Source organism: Acomys russatus, chromosome 29 (assembly GCF_903995435.1).
Source record: "Acomys russatus chromosome 29, mAcoRus1.1, whole genome shotgun sequence".
Classification (NCBI taxonomy): domain Eukaryota; kingdom Metazoa; phylum Chordata; class Mammalia; order Rodentia; family Muridae; genus Acomys; species Acomys russatus.
In genome coordinates this window covers 14,396,315-14,415,400 of record NC_067165.1, presented here as the reverse complement: position 1 = coordinate 14,415,400, position 19,086 = coordinate 14,396,315, and the positions used below count along the sequence as shown (strand labels likewise).

Genomic DNA, 19,086 nt, shown 5'->3' with positions numbered 1-19,086 from the left:
CCTGACAGCCTGCACACCCTCCAGCCAGCCAGTCATCTCTGGCCACCCGGGGCATGGCCTATGAGATCCTGATTCGCTGATTAGAAGCCGAGCCCTGAACCTTATCCGGGTTCCAGTTCCACTTCAGAGCACCCTGTGGACTCATCCCTGAGGCACTCAAGGACCACAGAGCCTGGGCCCGACTTGTCTTTCTGGTTTCATCCCAAATGCTCAAAGCTCAAAATAGTCACACCCGTCAGTTCACACTTTGATTCAGCCAACGAACGCAACCAGCATTTCTCTATTACCCTGCTTGTACAGGCTACCGCGCGCTGCCTGCTGGAATCACGGTGGTAAACTGGCCGCTAGCCCTGAACTAGCTGAGGACACACATCCTGGGAGTGGGGAAGGCTAACTAAAGGACAATTAAGAGCAAAGAAGGGCGGTTATTGAGGAAGCTCGGGCGGGGGGAGGGAGGGGGAGGGGGGAAGTGCAGTCAAATCAGGCAGGTCAGATGGGGCACCTCAGCTGACTGAGTTCAAAGGGTAAGTGGAGGCATTCCATACAACCGAAGGAAGCTCTGGCTTGTCAAAGGATGTGGAACTTGTCCAGGAAATGCTTATTCTGGGAGCTCCAGCTGGATACCTGAAAGGTCTCTACCCACTCATGGGGCACGCTAACCTTGCCACGCACTTGAGGCCTCAAGGAAAAGAAACCAATGGCTTATTGGGGGGAGAAAGCCCAAGATGGGGCTGAAGCTACGTTTGGGGTATCACTGACACTGAGCTCTGGAGCTGAGGCCGACTTTGAGGCACACCTGGGTTTTGAGGGGCTAGACTCAGGGATACGAATCAGGACTGGGACTGAGGGTACACAGTGTGGTTTTTAAACTAAAGTTCAGAATAAGCTGGACCGAGAAGAAGTCGGAGCTGAGGTGTCAGGCCAGGTGTGGGGCCTCCCACTGGCTTCCCCTCTGCCTCAAGGATTACAAGCACCACGGAGTTTAACTACGTGCAAGCTCGGAGGTAGATCTTCGGGGAGGGGCTGAAGGTAAAATGACGTTGGAGTTGGGGAGTGGGTTAGAGCTCAGACTGGGGCAGAGGGACGGCATTCTTTCCTCCTGCTGACCTAGCCAGCGCATTGTGTTCCAGACCTAACAGCAAGCAGCCGGCAGAAGCCCCTCCCTTTCCAGGAATGTCTCAGCCCCTTAGAAGGCGCAGGGCCACGTCAGCCAATTGGCTCAGGCCCTGCCCTGGAAACAACACCTGTTAATCCCCCCTCCTTCCAGCTCACCTAGGTGCAAGTTGGGCAGGTGAATCGTCTCCCGGAAACGGAGCTAGAACGCCCCACCTGGGGGGCCCCTGCCTTCTCAAATCGGATTCAGCCACAGCCAGGCTTCTCGTGAGTGCCCCACCCGCCCCCCGCCCGCCCTACCCTCACCTTTCCCACTGGTTCTACTACTTAGAACCTCCACCCACCTGGGGTCGCTCCCCCGCCCCAGTAGACCTGTGCCAGCACTGACCAGGCTGCCACAATCCTGGGGAATGCTCGCTAGAACAGACTCCGCCCATGGCCCCTCCCCCACCACCCGTGGGGGCGTGGGCACCTGCCCCGCCCACTTTGCAAGCCGGGCGGCCCCCGCAAAGGACAGAGGGGTCCTGGAGGACAGATCTCTCTGGTAGCAGTAAAAAAAAAAAACAAAAACAAAAAACTTCTCGACTATGTGGTCCGTATGGGCTGTGGGACTTAAGCCTTCTGATTTACCCTGCGTCTCTTACTCAAAAAGTATGCTTTGAATCCCTTTGTCCCATGGGAAGTCTGAAAGGAAGCTGATAGATGAATTCTCCCAGTCCTCAGCATAAACTCCTGTGTCCTCACTTTTCAGATAAAGCCTCTAAGAGCTGAGCTGGGGCTTGCCGGTCCCATTCAAGGCCCTCCTGGACTCGCAGCTGGCACCTACAGGCTCTGTCTCTGCTGCTGCAGGAAGCTGGCTCCTTGCCGGCTGTGCCAGCTTTATTTTTACCTGGTGTGAGTCATGCAGTCTGTCCTCTGGGGAACAGGTTAAATGAGTAACACTGTTACATCCCTCCCCACATTCCCACGAGAGGAAGAACCAGGCTGCGGTTCAAATCCAGAGCCCTCCTTTTTTGCTGTCTCAGAGAACACGTGGAGGGGTGTGGGGGGGCGGCGGTTGTAGACCAATAGGGAGCATGCAGGTCAGTGGCGGGGAGGTGAGGGGGTAAGGAGGTGGGGAGGGGGTGGAGAAGGGGGCGCCCAGTTCTGGTGAGGACAGATCTGGATGGAATTATGTTTAGAGGCCCTAGGGGCGTGGATGTACAACAGCAGAAGGCAGTAAGGAACCCCGGCAATGGGGCTGAGAAGGTGGCAAAATTCATCTTGAGAAAGGAACACAGGAGGAACAGGTTTAGGGTAAGATGAGGAATTCGGGTTGGGCCCTGTTGCATCAGGGATGACTTTGGCCCCGGGAGGAAGACCAGCACTGGAAAGAAAGATCTGGAGCCTGCACCTTTTATTGCCAGACCAAGATAGAGTGGGATTAATGGAAGAAGGGAGTGCTGACCCACAGAGAAGGAAGGTTCCTGAAGGGTTAAGTCCTCAGCCTCCCCTCTCCACACCTCCCCCCCCCCCCAGGAGCCAGTAGTGACAGCTGAGGCCATGTGAGTCTGGTCCTGAATGAGGCTTTATCTCTGACTGTTCATCCCATCATCCACTGTGGCACCAGCTTCCTGGATGGAACAGGCAACTGAGCCGGCCAGAGCACGAGAGGTCAGGGGCCCAGCTGGGCAAGGGGATTCCTTGAAGGGGAGAGGGGGTGGCTCTGTGGTGGAGGGAACTCTGTTGGGGTCAGGAGAGGCATTTTCCCTGGAGGTGGAATGCTGGGGCTGCAGCTTTCAGAAACAGGTCCTGAGGACCCTGAGGAAGATTCTTGGGGCCCTTCCCTAAGACTCACAGGTGAGATTATGAGGGCCAGATGGGTGGGAAATAACATGATCCTGTCCTGCAGGTGAGTAATAGCCATATCCTGGACTGAGAAGAGGAGATTGGGCCTCTAGCTGCCAACCAGGTGATGGGGACACAGGGCCATGATAAACACCCTCTGAGCCCTGACGTTGATCTTCTATCCTGACCCTGCCTGACCAAGCCATGTCCCAACAAGTCTCCGTGGGAAGGGGGCTACCCCAAGATGTGCTGGCAGAGCAGGTGGAACTATGGTGGTCCCAGCAGCCCCGGCGCTCCTTGCTCTGTTTCTCTGTGGCCGTGGGCCTTGTGGCTGGCTGTGGGGCAGGTGGCGTGGCACTGCTGTCCTCCACCAGCAGTCGATCTGGCGAATGGCGGCTGGCCGTGGGCACCGTGCTCTGCCTGCTGGCCCTGATGGTTCTGGTAAAACAGCTGATGAGCTCGGCGGTGCAGGATATGAACTGCATACGGCAGGCCCAGCACGTGGCTCTGCTGCGCAGCGGCGGAGGGGCGGACGTTGTGGTAGTGCTGCTCAGTGGCTTTGTGCTGCTGGTCACCGGCCTGACCCTGGCTGGACTGGCTGCTGCCCCAGCCCCAGCTCGGCCACTGGCTGCCATGCTGTCTGTGGGCATTACCCTGGCTTCCTTGGGCTCAGTCTTGCTGCTGGGTTTGCTACTCTATCAGGTGGGTGTGAGTGGACACTGCCCCCCAATCTGTACGGATGCACCCTCCACCCGAAATGGCCACAGCGGTAACGGCATCATCTTTAGCATCTCAGCACAGTTGTCGTCTGGCCAGCGTCATGAGACTACCTCCAGTATCGCCAGCCTCATCTGACAGAGCTAGAGCCCTTCTTCCCGTGACCTGCCTCAGTGTCCCCAGAACTTGTCGCAAGACGCGCACAGGTGCGTGCACATACGTGCATCCCCCTGGCCTCCCCCGTGGTATTGCATAATACATGACTAGAAGCTCATGTGTACTCACACGTCCACACCATGAGAAGGTGAGTGATGCCTCCTCGGGGCTATTTGTGTCCATGGACTGTTGTGTTCTCTGTCTGGTTCTGGGGTCTCTACGGGATAGTCATCTGGAGCCCCTGAAGACTTGGCCCATATTTCCAACACCAGCCTTGCCCTGTGACATCATCAAGGGTCTCTACGGAAGTGACTGTTGCTTCTCCGTGACTGCACCAGTAATCACTCTTCAGCGAGAGTGACTCTTGGCAAAGCCGAGGGAAATGGCTTCCTGACGAGATGGGCCTGGACCAGGCCTGGACAGGAGAAAACACCTTTGAGCTTGTAACCTAGCAGCTGGGGCCTGGGTGAGGTCACTCAGCCTCTTCTGCCTCCGTCTCTCAGAACCGTGTTGCCATTGATTCTTAGGATTAAATGCTACCTGAGGGAGATGACTGGGCTCCTGGCAAATGTTGAATAAAAAGATGGCTATAATTGTTGTCTTCACATCACTATATCACCTCAGAGACCCTCATACCCCCACCCCACCCCCACCCCCCACCCCCACCCCCCGCACCAACAGCCCCACCCCCACCCCACCCCCCCACCAACAGCCCCACCCCCACCAACAATCCCACCCCCACCCCACCAACAACCCCACCAACCCCCCCAACCCCCACCACCCCCCACCCCCCACCAGCCCCACCCCCACCCCCCCTACCAACAGCCCCACCCCCACCAACAACCCCACCCCCCACCAACAGCCCCACCCCACCCCCCACCAACAACCCCACCAACAACCCCACACCACCACCACACCACCACCACCACCACCACCAACAGCCCCACCCCCACCAACAGCCCCACCCCCACCCCCACCAACAGCCCACTCATCCCAGGCTATGGAGCCATAATGGTATCTTCAGCCAGACTTGGGGATTCTGTTCTCAAGAGAGAAAGATCATGAGGATTGCAAAGGTTTGGGGAAACAGGTTCCTGATCTCTGAGAGTGGGGGAACCCAGCCCTTCACATTTGCTCATTGGGAGAGTTTTGTTTTGTTTTTGTTTTTTGGCTTTTCGAGACAGGGTCTTTCTGTGTTAGCCTTGGCTGTCCTGGACTCGCTTTGTAGACCAGGCTGGCCTCAAACTCACAGCAATCCACCTGCCTCTGCCTCCCCAGTGCTGGGATTAAAGGCTCAAGGGGGAACTGGTGAGTGTTTTCTTTAGAAATGTGGCCCTGATTTATAATCTTCCTTCTGTGGAGTCCCTGAGGGATCCCTTGGAGGATGTCTCCCTCCCCCACCTATGAAACAAGAACAGCCTGGGATCCATGTGGCCCTACCAGTTGGCCCGCTTCTGGGCTCCAGCCCTTCTGAGCAGTAAGTCACTTCCTGCTTGGAATCACCCTGGAAGGGGTCTCTTTTTCTGCGGTGTGTTTCCAGGTGACAAGGACATAGGTTACTGCTTTTGCCACTTCCTGCTGGGCAAGGTGCAGATTGTCCTAAGGCATCGATCAGAGTCCCAGAGGCCTGTCTCCGAAAAGACGCTGGTGCAGGAAACGCTTAAAGTAGTGAAACTGGAGCTGTAAAGGGCTTACTAATGAACTCCCTGGGGAAGTATTAAGTTATACAAAGTAGAATTTCGCTAAAGGAGTGCCTGCTTCCAATGACTGGACGATAAATAGTACCCTAACCAGGCTGGCTGGAAGTTCTGTGCCACAGTTGAAGTTTTAGGCTTGCTGAGAAGGGTGCTGCTAATGTTTATTCACCAAGATTAACCTCCAATTAGGCTCCATTTCCATAATAAAAGGAGACAACCCTGATTTACAATTAGCCATTAGGCCCATCCCCATATCAAAGAATGTGCCTCTAAGGGGCCACTCAAGTAGGCAAGGCTGGGTCACAACCGCCATTAAGTCCCCGGTGCTTGCATCTGGGAAGCATACTTCTGCCAGGTGGGCAAGATGAGCCTGGTAACTATTGGCAGCAGAGATGCAGGCTCTGCAGACAGGACATCTCCTGGAGAGATGCTGGGGAAGAGGGCTGCAAACTGAGAGGAGGACAAGGTGCTCAGAGCCAGGGGAGGAAAATAGCACACGTCCCAGGATGCCTGTAACAACAAAAACCCACTTCCTGTATGCTCCGAGGAGCCTAGTCCCTCCACACATTCAAAATGGGATCACTGTTGCCTATCTCAGGAGTTCCTACTTGGGTGCCACCAGTCACTGAGCATCCAGCTCAGAGACCCCAGCGTGGTCCCAGACAATGGAGGCTCTTTCACTGGCTCTTCTCCCAAGACCAATGACAAATCATCTCTGAGGGGCTCATAGACGTTTGCCTGATAACACACGTCTCTATTCTTTAGAAGGGACACTCATTGTGTTGGTCCTGCTCATACAGCTGTCTCCACATTCCTCTGATTTTGTTCTTTTGTCCTCAAGTCCACTTTCGGTCACTGACATAACGCTTGAACCAGAGTGACCATGGTAAAACTAAAATGAAAATCTACCTTAAATGTGTACCCTTAATTTTTTTCCCCCTGATATCATGTGGTCTTGTTCTCCTCTCAGCCTCTTGGACCAGCCACACCAAACTATTTCCACACACTTCCAGCATCCTCTCACTCTTCTTGCTTCCTATCTTTCTTATCCCATAGGACCGCATTCTCTAGGACATGACCCCCCCCCCCACAGCCTCTCCCCTTAAATCAGTGGCTTGCTTTTTTTTGGTGCCCACAGCACTCTCAGTTGCAGACCCTAACCCCTAGGGAAGGATATGAGGAAGAGAACAGAACATGTGCCCCAGATGGCCCACTCCCTACGCAGTAGAAGTCAGCCATCTACCCAACTGACCATAGTGTGAGGCAGGCTATGCAGCCAGCAGTACGTCTCCCACTTCCATCACTAAAGCAGGCCCCCAGCTCGACCCTACCTTCTACTGCCTTGCTCCAGACATTTCACTCAGCCTCTCCCTGGTCCACGGCACCCACAGCAGCCCACCAGTGTCTCTCCAAAGCTGTCCCTTCTTGGAGATACTTTCCCCCTACTCTCTTCCCCTCCCTTGTCTTTTGGTTAAGACTCTGTGGCCCACTTTCACCCTTAGTCAGGTTCCTCTGCTTCTCAGCCCTGCATTTGCTCTCAGCAAAACATCCTCTACAGATGAGCCCACCCCTCCCTGCTCGCCGCCCCAGCACCCTGCAGTGAATAGTCCTGAGAGGAATCTGCTTTGGATGCGCCTCCCTCCTCAGTCTCCACTGCTGACTCAGCGCCCCCCCCCCCCCCCCGCCACTACACAAACACACTCCAAGAGAATATGGGGGGGGGGGGAGGCATCCTCTTTTCCCAGGGAGCACAGTAGAGGGAGGAATTCAGACTTTGCCCTGGAGACACTGAAAACCATAAAGATCTTAATCCAGGGGGGTCCTGTGGCTAAAGTTGGTTAGACTTCCTGGCTCCTGGGGAAGGCAGGGATTAGTTTTAGGAAGGAAAGAAGAAATGGCTAAACAGCCCAGAAATGCTGTCTCAGGGGGACTCTTTCCAGATGGGCCACTTCCTTATGGCCAAAAGAAAGCTAGTGAAAGTTGTGTCAAGTTTGGTTGTATAGATGTGTATGTGGTGTGCATTCGTGTATGCACGGGCACATATGTACATGTGCCCATGAGAATGTGTAGATCTGAAGTTGACTTTGGGTGTCTTACCCCCCCTCCGCCCCCCGTAGCTCTCCGCCTTGTAATTGAGGAAGGGTCTATCCCTGACCCTGGAGCTTGCTGTTTTGGCTCGTCTGGCCAGGCTGCTTGACTTGCAGGGTCCCTCCCTCCACTGAACCCTGGGGATCCAAACGCTAGTACGCAGTCTTGCTTAGCAAATACTTTACTCGGGAAGCCATCTCCCAGGCCACAGTGAGGAGGATCTTTACATAGAGAAATGGCTGGATCAGAACTGTGTGTTCAGGTGAGCATATAGTGGATTTGCAAGTGGGGGGGGGGGGGCAGAAGTGGCGCTAGGGAACCAGCCATTGTAAGGTACTAGGGCTTAGGTTAGAGGCTGCTCCAATAAAGCAAATAACCCAAGATGCAATGGATGCTGGGAAAATGGGGCCCACAGAGGGGCCCAGATGGGAGAGATGTGGTCAATTAAGCAGTGATTACCTGAAGATGAAAGACAGAAGTCAGCTTTGAAGAGGGAAGGCAGATAGCCCCAGGGCGCAAGGAGGACTCGCAGCTCCTTTTGGTAAAGATAAGGAAAGATGTGCCTGCGGTGAGTGGGTGGGTTTGAAGCTGAAAACAGAGGGAGGCCCTGACCAATGGCTATTCTCCCTGCAAGGTGGAGGCAGCTTTAAAGAGCAGCTATAGCCAAGGGAAGGGGCTATAACTGTTAGGCAGGAGGTTAGAGGGCGGGTCCTCCAAAATAAGACATAAAGAACAATAGGACTTCCAGCTGGGCCAGCTCAGAGACCCTAACACAGGATGCAAAGACTAAATGGTGTTGATCCCTCCAGCCTGAGGGACTTCCTTGCCTAGCTGACCATGCCCAGAATGCTATTACCTTTCACCTAGTAAACTTTTCAGTTTGTGGAGCACTTGAATCCCTATACACAGTCTTGCACCCTATACATCTTTTAACAATAGCTTGAAATCTGGGTAAAGTGATCTCATGAGAAAAACCCACCCATTCCCTGGAAGTTCCAGGCCTGGGGGAAGCACAAGGGAGGAAACAGCAGAAAGCGGAGAAATATGAGCCCTATTGCCTGCTGGGATCTGGGATGTGGCCGCTCCTCTCTGCGCCCTTTCTTGCTTCCTTGCTTGCTAAGAGGAAATTCATCAGGACTCCCTTTATCACGCGCTCCCGGTGGAATATTCTTTTTAGAGCTCAAGAGTGGAAGTTGCTTCTGGGGTTGAAACCAGCAGAAACCCAAGACCTCCCTGTAGCATGACCAAGAAAACTCCAAGAGTCCTAGAGGCTTTGAAAGCCCACTTGAGGTAGCATCAGGAATGACCAGAAGCCAGGCTGCAGGCGTGGGCAGCAGTTGGCTGTGAGCTGGAGTTTCACTGGGGGCATTCAGTGGTAAAACGATGGGCCAGGCATAGAAAAGTACTGTGGTGAGGTCGGCATGGTAGATCTCAAACTCTAAGCCGGGAGACAAAGAGGCAGCAGGTAAGGGGTGGCAGAGGCAGGCAGATCTCTGTGAGTTCAAGGCCCACCCGAGCTACATAAATTCCAGGCCAGTCAAGGCTACACAATAACACCGGGTCTATAAATAAATAAATAACTGGGTCAATAAACACATAACTGGGTAAACAAACAAACAAACAAACTGACATTGAGCAAAACACTAGTAGCAGGTGAAGTGGACAGAGAAACTCAATTCCTTCCTCCTGAGGCTATAGTCAAGCTTTTTGTTCTCAGGCATGTTTCCTGAACACTGGGAGAATGTTCTCTTGAAACTGCCCCTTCTAGTCTAGTCACATTCCACAGGAGACCCCAGAACTCCCGGTCTCCTCCTGGCACTCGGTAACCAACACATGCACCCTCGGGCTCAGCGCGTGTCATTGTGGAAGTCTCTCACATCAGACTTGCCAGCTCTGTGCTCCCAAGCTGGAGCTTACACTCTGAAATCTCCTGGGCCTTGTGGGCTGGCTAAGTGGGGAAGGCAATCAGCCCAGGCCAGCCCAGGGGGATGAAAACCGCCTAGGGGTATTCTTGTCTGCGTGCTTGTTGCTTTAACTTCCAGGTGAGACAATAGTCAGTTGTTGAGTGCAGCTGGCAGGTAGAAGCAGATAAGATGTTTGAGTCTTACAGCCTGTCGGTTCCTACAGTACATCTGTTGGGAGAAGGCAGTGATGCTGTTCATGGCACTGTTTTTATAGAATCTGAGGAGGTTTTCACTTTTGTTTTTTTTTGGGGGGGGTTTGTTTTGTTGAGACAGGGTTTCTCTGTGTAGCCCTAGCTACCCTGGACTTGCTCTGTAGACCAGGCTGGCCTCGAACTCACAGAGATCCGCCTGCCTCTACCTCCCGAGTGCTGGCATTAAAGGCGTGCGCCACCACGCCCGGCTTTCCGAGGATGTTTTAATTCAAATCCTTTGCTGTTCTCACCAGATCTGAGGCCTGAGAAGCTGCCTTTCAAGTCTCTAGCAAGAAACTACTGGCAGGGGCAACTTGGCAAGCTCCTCCCTCAGAATGAACGCTGGCTTCCTATGGCACAGAACTAGTATCGTGGTGGTGCGCCAGTCATTAGGGTTATAGCTGGCACCTACTCTCTCCTTTTCATATGGAACTCCATCTCACCAACAATATTAAGTAAATGCCATTACAATCTCCAGTTCACTGAGAAACTGGGAACAGATAGGTTCAACACCTTGCCCAAGGTCACACAACACGTCAGTGTCAGAGCTGGAATTTGAATTAACTGGTGCTCTCGAATCACAACTAAGATGCTGTTAAAAGCGTGTGTGTGTGTGTGTGTGTGTGTGTGTGTGTGTGTGCATGCATGGGTACACATGTGTGCTCCTTTGATTAGGGGCCAAAGGTTAATCTCAAGTGTCCTCAAGAGCCATTCACCTTGATTTTGGGGACAATGTCTCTCCTGGCCTGATGTTCAGTAAGTGGGTAAGTTGTTTGGACAATGATGCCCAGGGATCCACCTGCCTCTATCCTCTCCAGTGCTGGCATTACAAGCATGTGCCACCGTGCCCAGCTTTTTATATTTCCTGGGATGCAAACTTAAACCTGAGGTCCCTGTGTTTATGCAGCGAGCTCTACCCACTAGGCTGTCTCCCAAGCCTGGGAGTTTCTAAAGCCTTGTGTCTGTGGCTTTCACAGTTCCTCACTCATCTTTGGTCTTCCCACAGCAGAGCCATGGTCATCCCTTTGGAGGTAGCCAAAAAGCTGGATTCTCCTCAAAAATAAGGTTCTGGAGTTGGGGCTCTGGGGGCACAGCAAGTAGTGGGCAGTGGAAGCTGGGGCCAGGACCCAAAGCTAGAAGAGGCCAGATGAGAGCAGGCCTTGGAGGGGGAGGTGTCAAGTTAGTGGCATTTTTCTCTTCCTCCACAGTTCAGCACCTTTGGCTCTTGAAGCCTATGACCCAGGCCAAGTATCTTCCCTGGGCCTGGAACCAAGCATGTGGAACGCTTGGGAACAGATTGCCCCAGCAAATCAAACGAGGCCTAGAAGGACAGAGTCTAAGGCTCTGTTGCTTCAGGGTCTTGCTTAGTTAGGCCTGGCATCCAACAGCAGGGTCCTACAGTGGGCTGGAAAAGCAACTGCTAATTTTGAATCAGGCACTTAACCATCTCTTGGGTCCTGAGGTTCCACCCCATGTCCTGAAGCATATGTATAAGTAAGGACAGTTAGTTGAGTCTCTCTCAGGTCTGAAACTGCATTGAGGGCCGTTCCTCCTCAGTGGAGGCTGAGGGCAGGAAACAGGCCAAACCATGTCTGCTACAAACCTCTTCCCTCAGAGGCCAGGATGTACCTATAGCCCTTTTGGCCCGCTCTTCAGGGGCGCTCCTGCAGTGTCTCAGGCTGAGGAAGCCTCTGCTCTGTCTAAGCATTCAAGGGTCAAACCATCTCTGAACTCAGGAACAACTGATAACTCAGACCCCAGGAGCCAGACTTCTCCCCTCTAGCTCTCTCCTTTCCTTCTTTTTCAGACAACCCCTGCAGTGTGGCCTCTCCCAGCTCCTCCCTCAGCCTCTCCTCTCAGTTGCTTTCTGGCAGGTTCATACATTGCTAGTCTCTATGACCACCACATTGCTGACACCTCCAAACCCAAGATCCCAGGCTGGACGGCTCCCAGGTGAACCCTCTGTCCTGGGTTTTTTCCCCTGGAAATCCTTCCTCTGACATGGAATGGTCACTCCCCAACCTGCTCTCCTGTTACTATACCCAGAGGCCAAGCCAGAAACCAGGAGCAGCTCCCCAGATCCGGAGTCAGCAACTTCTGTCAACTCCGCCCCTTTCTGTTTCTGGAGTCTGCCCTACACCTTAGGTCTGGTCACCTGTCTGTCTCTTCCTCCATTCCCTCTTTGATCCTCAACCACAATGGCTTCAAATGTATGTATTTGTTCATTTATTATTAGTTTGTGTGTGTGTGTGTGTGTGTGTGTGTGTGTGTGTGTGTGTGTGAACACACATGCCACAGCACACATGTGGAGGTCAGAGAACAATTTTGTGGAGTTGGCTCTCTCCTTCCACCTTGATTTGGGTGTTAGGGTTTGAACCCAGGCCATCATCAGGTTTTCATGCTGCCTGCATGAGGCAAGAGCCTTTACCAATTCTGTCACCTCACCAGGTTTCCAGGGGCTTTCTCAAGCGCCTCCCTGCATCAGCCACTTCCCCCAACCCCATTTTCTTCTCTGTGGGCTTTTCCTTCAAGGGCTGACACTAGATGGACACAAAGCAGGGTGGCTGCCTGGCTTGTAAGGATGGCCCTTGTCTGGGAATGGTCTGAAACAGATAGCACCCAACCTCATGTGTGCTACAGGACCTCGCCCCTTGCGTCCCCCCCAAGGCTTGGATGACTAGTTCAGTGGTGAACTCCTGAACCAGTCTGGACCAGTGTCTTGCCTGATTGCTTGAAACTTGGATTCAAGGTTTTAGAAGTTCTAAGAATGGAGAGTCCCATCAATGCCCTTCTAAATGACACAGCCTCACAGGCTCAGTGCCAACCCCCAGCCAGAGGGATAGGGCAGCCTGCCTAAGTCCCTTTGCTTCTATTCAAAGCCAGGGTCCGTCGTCCACAAGCTCCTTCCCCCTTACAATGAAAGACACTTACTTAACTCAAGCCCATCTCGTCTCAAGGCGGCCTCTCCGGCTGACTCTCCCTTCTTCATGAGCCATTGCGTGTGAGCACAAATCAGAGGGCAGCTCTGTGGAGTCAGCTTTTCCCTTCCACCTTTACAGGGATCAACCTCATGTTGTCAGGGTTACGCGGCAAGCACTTCCCTTTCAGGGCCATCTCTACTGGCCCCATGTTTTTCTTTTTCTTCTCTCTCTCTCTTTCTCTCTCTCTCTCTCTCTCTCTCTCATTTTTGTTTTGTTTGTTATTTTTTGTTTTTTTTGAGACAGGGTCTTTCTACATAGCCCTGGCTATCCTGGTACTCGCTCTGTAGACCAGGCTGGGATTAAAGGTGTCTGGCCTTCCCATCACTAAGATTCTTGGTGAAATCCTCCACATTTGCCTCTACTTCCTCACATTCTACTTTCCAAGTTCACTCCTTAGTCATTCAATCAACACCACTGTTCCTTGGGGCAGAACTCCTTGCGGAAACCAAAATCCATATACACGAGGACCTTGTATAGAACGTTACAATTCTCCTGGGTACTTTACATCTTCTCTGAAATACTTTCAAGAGCAGAGCACGATGGCGCAGGCCTGTAATCCCAGCACTCTGGGAGGCAGAAGCAGGTGGATCTCTGTGAGTTCGAGGCCAGCCTGGTCTACAAAGCGAGTCCAGGACAGCCAAGGCTAACACAGAGAGACCCTGTCTTTAAAAAAAAAAGAAAAAGAAAAGAAAAATACGTTTGACTCTTTTCGTTTTATGTGTACTGTGTTTTGTCTGCACATGTCTGTACACCCTATGTGTGCATGTGATTCCAGAAGAGTCCAATAGAGAATGTAAGATGCATTCCCGCACCCCAGAATTGGAGTTACACATGGTGGTGAGCTGCCATGTGGGTGCTAAGAACAGAACCCGGATCCTCTGTAAGAGCAATAAGAGGTCCCAACCACTGAGCCATCTCTCCAGCCCCGCTTTGATTCTTTGCTTGTTTGGTTGGTTTGGTTTTCCAAGACAGCATTTCTCTGTGTAGCAGTCCTGGCTGTCCTGGAACTCTCTGTAGACCAGGCTGGCCTCAAACTCACAGAGATCTGCCTGCCTCTACCTCCCAAGTGCTAGGATTAAAGGCGTGTGCCACCACCGCCTAGCTCACTTTGATTCTTTTGTTTTGTTTTGTTTGTTTTTCTGAGACATGGGTTCTCTGTGTAGCCCTGGCTGTCCTGGACTCACTTAGTAGACCGGGCTGGCCTCGAACTCACAGCGATCCACTTGCCTCTGCCTCCTGCCCACCTTGATTCTTAATAGGATGTCTTCACGTTATTCCATTTTCATGGATTCAGCACACAATGATGGTGCATGGTGAAGTCAAAGCTTAGGCATTTTCACCAAATATTTTCCATCCAAGGTTGCCTAAGCCCGTGAATACAAAACCCTTGGATAAAGGGCTGAATATGTTTGGCATCACCTTGTGTGAGAGTCTGAGATCCCATGAGAGCGGGAGGATGGCGATGTGATGGAAGGAGGAAGTGAAGGGGGCATGAGAGAGGGGAGGGTGAATATGACCAAAATGCATGGCACACGTACGAAATTGTCAATTAATAATTCATTGTTATGCTTCCTAAAACATTTGTTTATGTTGTGCTTGGCCCAAGTGAGCTGCTGCACATGTGAAAGTCAGTCAGTCCTCTTCTTTCAGCATGTGGGCCCTGGGGACCAAACTCAGGCTGTCAGCCTTGGCAGCAAGCCCCCTTACCTCCTGAGCCATTTCACTGGACCAGTAAAACAATCATTTTCATAAAATGAACGGTGGCCAGAGAGATGCTCATGGGAGGGAGGTACCTGGAAGAGGGGAGGTCTACACAGTGTCTACCAGCTATGAGCAATGCATTTAGGTGCAGATAAAAACGTAAAAGGAATGACTTATGTTAATCCAAAATGAAAACAGATTTATTGATTACTGTGAAAAACACAATATATTATAGCCAAGTCACATACTGTATTGATAAGATAAAAAATTTCAGTAAGAAATTTGGCACGGTCTTCTCCTGCTGGGTAGGACATGTGTGAAATCTGGTGGGGGGGGCGGGAGCACCTGTGAGTCAGGGCTGCCATCATGAAGAGGGTCAAGGTAGGCCAGTCAGGGGGTGACTGTAGTTATAAAAACAAAAACAAAACCATAGTAAAGCAGGGAGGAGGGAGGCAAAGGAAGTAAATTAAGACGCCTGCTCACAGGGGCGGTTCCCCCACATTCATTCACTGAGGCTGTATCCCAGGACAGCAGGGAGCCACAGAGAGTTATTGAGAAACAGAATTGTCACTTAGGCAACTAAGTGTTAGAAAACTGACTCCTGGTCGAACTTTAGATACCAGAGGCTTCTGACCCTGAGGCTGGATGCGCGCTGTCTTTAACCGGCCAGACATGGAGTGGGATGGGGAGTTTCCAACGACGGGGCTCATAGAGAGAAGTGGTCCCGGCTTCCCGACGCCTCCATCTCACCAGCCCCAGGTTGAATGTAATTGTCCTCGATGAAGCCATCATCATCCTCATCTTCACCCACCTGTGGGCGGTTCCCATCCCTGGCTCCAGACAGCGGACGATGTCGGTAGCTGGCATGGTATCGCCGGCAAAGGTGGCATTTAGCAGCGAGTGCGATGAGAACGGAGAGCGCCACTGCCCCCAGCACAACCCCTACCAGCACGGGCCATGCCCGGCCCCCGGTGCCCAGTGCCGGGGCCATAGTTGCATTGGTGGACACTGGGAATCCGGCTGCAGAGAAAGAGACAGAGTTAAAAGCGGCTCCCTAGATGGGGTTGCCAGGGGAAACCGAGGGAGTGTGGGCGTAGCTCTTTCTCCTCTCTCAGGAGCTGAGGGGACCCAATCCATCCTCAGCCATCCATACCTCTCTACCACTCACTTAGGTTTGCGTTGTCAGTCATGGAGAGGCCCTGATGACGTCGGTGAGCCTTGGCCTCTTCCAGAAAAAGCCCTGGCTCCAGGAACAGCCCAGGCTCCAGGCAGCCCTGGGGCACAAGTCCTGAAAAAACACAGATGTGTAGGGGTTAGATAGAAGATGCGCCTTCCACATTAGACTCACAGCCATGTTAAGCTACTATAAATGCCAAGGACAGGACCGCTGGCCACACCACTGGTCCGTGGAAGAGGACTCAAGCTGCTGTGCATGAAGTACAGGTCTAGATTAGGCTAATACTGGAATTTCTAATCTCTTAGTGAGCAGACCTTAAGATTTAGGCACTAGCAGTGTGTTCACAGAATCCCATTATAAATATATATAACTATATATAATAAGTATATATAAAATATAAGTATATATACACTATATATGATATATAAATATATATTATATAAGATATATATGCTATTCCTGCCTTATTGATGAGAGCACAGAGGTCCCAAGATGGAAAATGATTCAGTTAAGGCCCCAGAATTCCAGTTCAGGTCTCTGACGCCAGAGCACAGTCTGGCACGCTCCCCACAAGAACAAGAGGTTGTCCCCAGAGAGCCACAGCAGCCATGCCTCTCTGCTCCTGCATCAGGAGTCTCTCCTACCACACCTCTCAGTTCCTCCAATGGCCTCCATCCGCTCAGCTCACCTCTACCACACTCCGCCCCTGCCATACTCTGTAAACGCCATGCCACCTCAGTGGGGTCTATCCCAGGGAACTATCACAGAAGGCCACGTAGAGTGTGAAAAGACCCTGGTGACTGGCAAACCCTGGGGGTAGGGCACCTGAGCCAAGGGATTAGCTGGAGAAGATCCTGTGTATAAGATTAGGGTTGGCCGCCTCTGAAGGGAGTCAGCGGTGCATGGGGAGATGCATGTGAGCCTAAGGCACGCCTAGGGAAGGAACAGTAGGACAGCTGGGGCTGGGCAGTGTCTAGTGGAGGATGACAAGAGCCACAGGTGTCCCTGGGCAGAGCGGCCAGGCCAGGGACCGAAACACCCAGCTGAGGGCCGAATCCAGCCAAACTCCTCAGTGGAACACTCAAAAGATTCCCTCACTCCAGGGACTCAGCCCTCCTCCCTACCCTTGGCCACAGCTGTGTCCAAGCTACCTACACTTTGTCCCTCTGGTCACAGTCCCCAGCTGTGATCTCCTAACAGGAGTCTAACCACCTCCAATCCACTCCAGAAGCCAACCCCGAGCCTATCATCACAGCTCGCCATGTGCCAACCATGTCCTGTTCTTAGCTGGCGGGGACACAAACTCCAGCAGGGGACCCTCAGGTCAAGCTCATCCACCCCTCAACTCTCTGAGCTTTCATCCCTCAGTGCCAAATCAGACCGCCTTGCCGGTGAAGCGGCTCCAGGGTCCATAGGTGACCTCTGCCTCATGAGCGCCCAGTCAGAACTGGACACTACCAGCCACACACTTCCCTGAGGCAGAGGGCTGGGTATGCTGGTGTGTTTGCCTGTGGTTGGGGGCTGGGAAGCTGGGCTTCGGGGCTCAGAGCACCAGGCTTGTCAAGTGAAGGTGTGGGGTGGGGGTGGGGTATGGGAAGTGATTGTGTGGGGGAAGGGAAGCCTCGGAAAGAGGGCATACCTAGTTTAGCCATTCATTTGCAAGAAAGCTTTGGTTGCCTTCTGGGGACCTCTCCTAGGCACCCAGTATCCAAAAGACAAGGGCTTGTTACACTGCAATGAGTTAAATTATAAATTAGACTTCTCAAAGGTTTCACACCAGCTCCCTTACGCCCCTGCCCCTGCTCTGTAAATTCTTTCCAAAGACATACACAAAGTCACTTTCCAAATGCCTCTGAACTCGCAGCCCACACTTGTCTGCCCATCCCCCTCCAACTGTCATTTCACAACCCACAACACAAGAGTACACACCCCCAACAGGACCTGGTTTCTCTGCGGCACACGGGAGCCCTCATGGATCAAAAGAGACCTGAGTACCGTCTCCCACAACCCCAATGTCCCCCATCTCCGCTCCCACCTTCAGACACGGTGCACGGGCCCGTGGAGGTGGCTTCCGGCAGCGACTGCTGAACCTGGACAGGTGGGCGGGCCAGAGCAGACGCTTGACTCACCTGGAACGGTGGCAGGGTGGGAGGGGCAGAAGTGCAGGTGAAAGGAAGGCGGGGCCACCAAGGATTTGCAACGCCCTTAGCTGGGAGGACTCATCTCGCGTCTCACCAAGTTTGGGGGTGGAGGGTGGGAGGGGGGCTGGAGACGGGCTGGCTGTGGATTAGTGCAGCTGGAAAGCAGAAGGGGGTCCAGCCTGTGCCTGAAGGGACAGAGCTCAGCAGGTGTTGCTACCGGCCCAGATAAACAAGTGGATTTGCAGTGCCAGTACAAAGTCCAAAGTTGAAGCCGGAGTTTTACAGACCTGCCAAGGCAATAAGCCAGATGGGACCATCAAGAGAGAGCAGTGAGAAGCCTTCCCAGGCAGAGCCTGAGAGAACTAAGCTTGCTCCAAATTCCCCCTGAAAAGTGCTAGCACATGGTGGGTGGGTGTGCACGTGTGTGTGTTCATGTGCGTGTGTGTCTGTGTGTGTCTGTCTGTCTGCCTGTCTGTCTACACTCAACTACCCTCTTAAGGGGTCCAAACCTTCATCTGGGTTACACGGCCCCTTGACCCTCCCCGCCAGGGCCTTAGCTCTCCTCTCTCTTGCTTCCCTTTGCGGTGATCCTGAGGACTGGATCCTCACTGTCCTTCCAGGTACAGCTCAGGGGTCCCCTCTATCCTGGCCAGCACAGCCTGGGACACCTTTGATGTCAGTGTTTGTCAGGATCTTGGACTCATTCCTGCCTGCCCTGGGTACCTGGGTGGAAGCCCTCCTCAGGGGCTCTCTGGCTTCTCAGTACTCAGCAGAGTACCTGAGAGTGGACAGGATCAACAGATAACTCAGGCAGGAAGGGTTGCCTGTGCTACTGATGCTGGCCCATGGGTCCTCCAGCATCCACAGGCATGCACAACTGGAGACAGGGCTGCCCGGAGGCGTTTGCACAGCAGATGATGAAGAAAATAGCTGGGCGTGGTGGCCCATGCCTGTAATCCCAGCATTCAGAGAGGCAGAGGTAGGTGGAGCTCTGTGAGTCCCAGGCCAGCCTGGTCTACAACGTGAGTCTGGGACAGCCAAGGCTACACAGAGAAACCCTGTCTCAAAAAACAAACAAACCAACAAAAGCAACAAACAAACAAACAAACAAAGGAGAAAAAAAGAGAAAAACCAAAGAGGTGGGAGGAGGCTCTGCAACGTCCTCACTTTACTGACAAAGGGCTGAGGCTGGAAGGACAGAGAACAGGAGGGGAAGGGTTAATGTCTTCTTGAATACACGTTAAGGTGTGGAGCAGCAGGCCTCGCTTGCAGCCCTGGCTTATCCAGAAGCAATAGTCACCTCTCCATGCAGACACTCTGCCTATCCCAAAGC

General features: G+C 52.8%; 2 protein-coding genes and 1 long non-coding RNA gene across 4 annotated transcripts; 2 read left to right on the top strand and 1 right to left on the bottom strand.

Annotated features, from left to right (window-relative positions):
• Positions 1 to 235: 235 nt before the first annotated feature.
• LOC127211650 (uncharacterized) lies at positions 236 to 3,102 on the top strand. 2 transcript variants are annotated; one of them, XR_007833452.1, is made up of 4 exons: positions 236 to 332; positions 1,268 to 1,380; positions 1,865 to 2,007; positions 2,632 to 3,102. It is a non-coding gene; the product is annotated as an uncharacterized LOC127211650 (long non-coding RNA). The 2 variants fall into 2 exon arrangements; XR_007833451.1 differs by lacking the exon at positions 236 to 332 and having other exon boundaries at positions 904 to 1,380.
• A 14-nt stretch (positions 3,103 to 3,116) lies between these two features.
• Tmem125 (transmembrane protein 125) lies at positions 3,117 to 4,406 on the top strand. Its single transcript, XM_051171657.1, has one exon. It carries the CDS (start codon positions 3,145 to 3,147, stop codon positions 3,793 to 3,795), a length of 651 nt encoding a protein of 216 aa, XP_051027614.1. The 5' UTR covers positions 3,117 to 3,144; the 3' UTR covers positions 3,796 to 4,406.
• Positions 4,407 to 14,537: 10,131 nt separating this feature from the next.
• On the bottom strand, positions 14,538 to 17,856 carry C29H1orf210 (chromosome 29 C1orf210 homolog). Its single transcript, XM_051171904.1, has 2 exons — positions 17,648 to 17,856; positions 14,538 to 15,723 (listed from the first exon to the last, which is right to left on the bottom strand). The coding sequence occupies exon 2, from the start codon at positions 15,424 to 15,426 to the stop codon at positions 15,142 to 15,144; it is 285 nt and encodes a 94-aa protein (XP_051027861.1). The 5' UTR covers positions 15,427 to 15,723; positions 17,648 to 17,856; the 3' UTR covers positions 14,538 to 15,141.
• Positions 17,857 to 19,086: the final 1,230 nt, after the last annotated feature.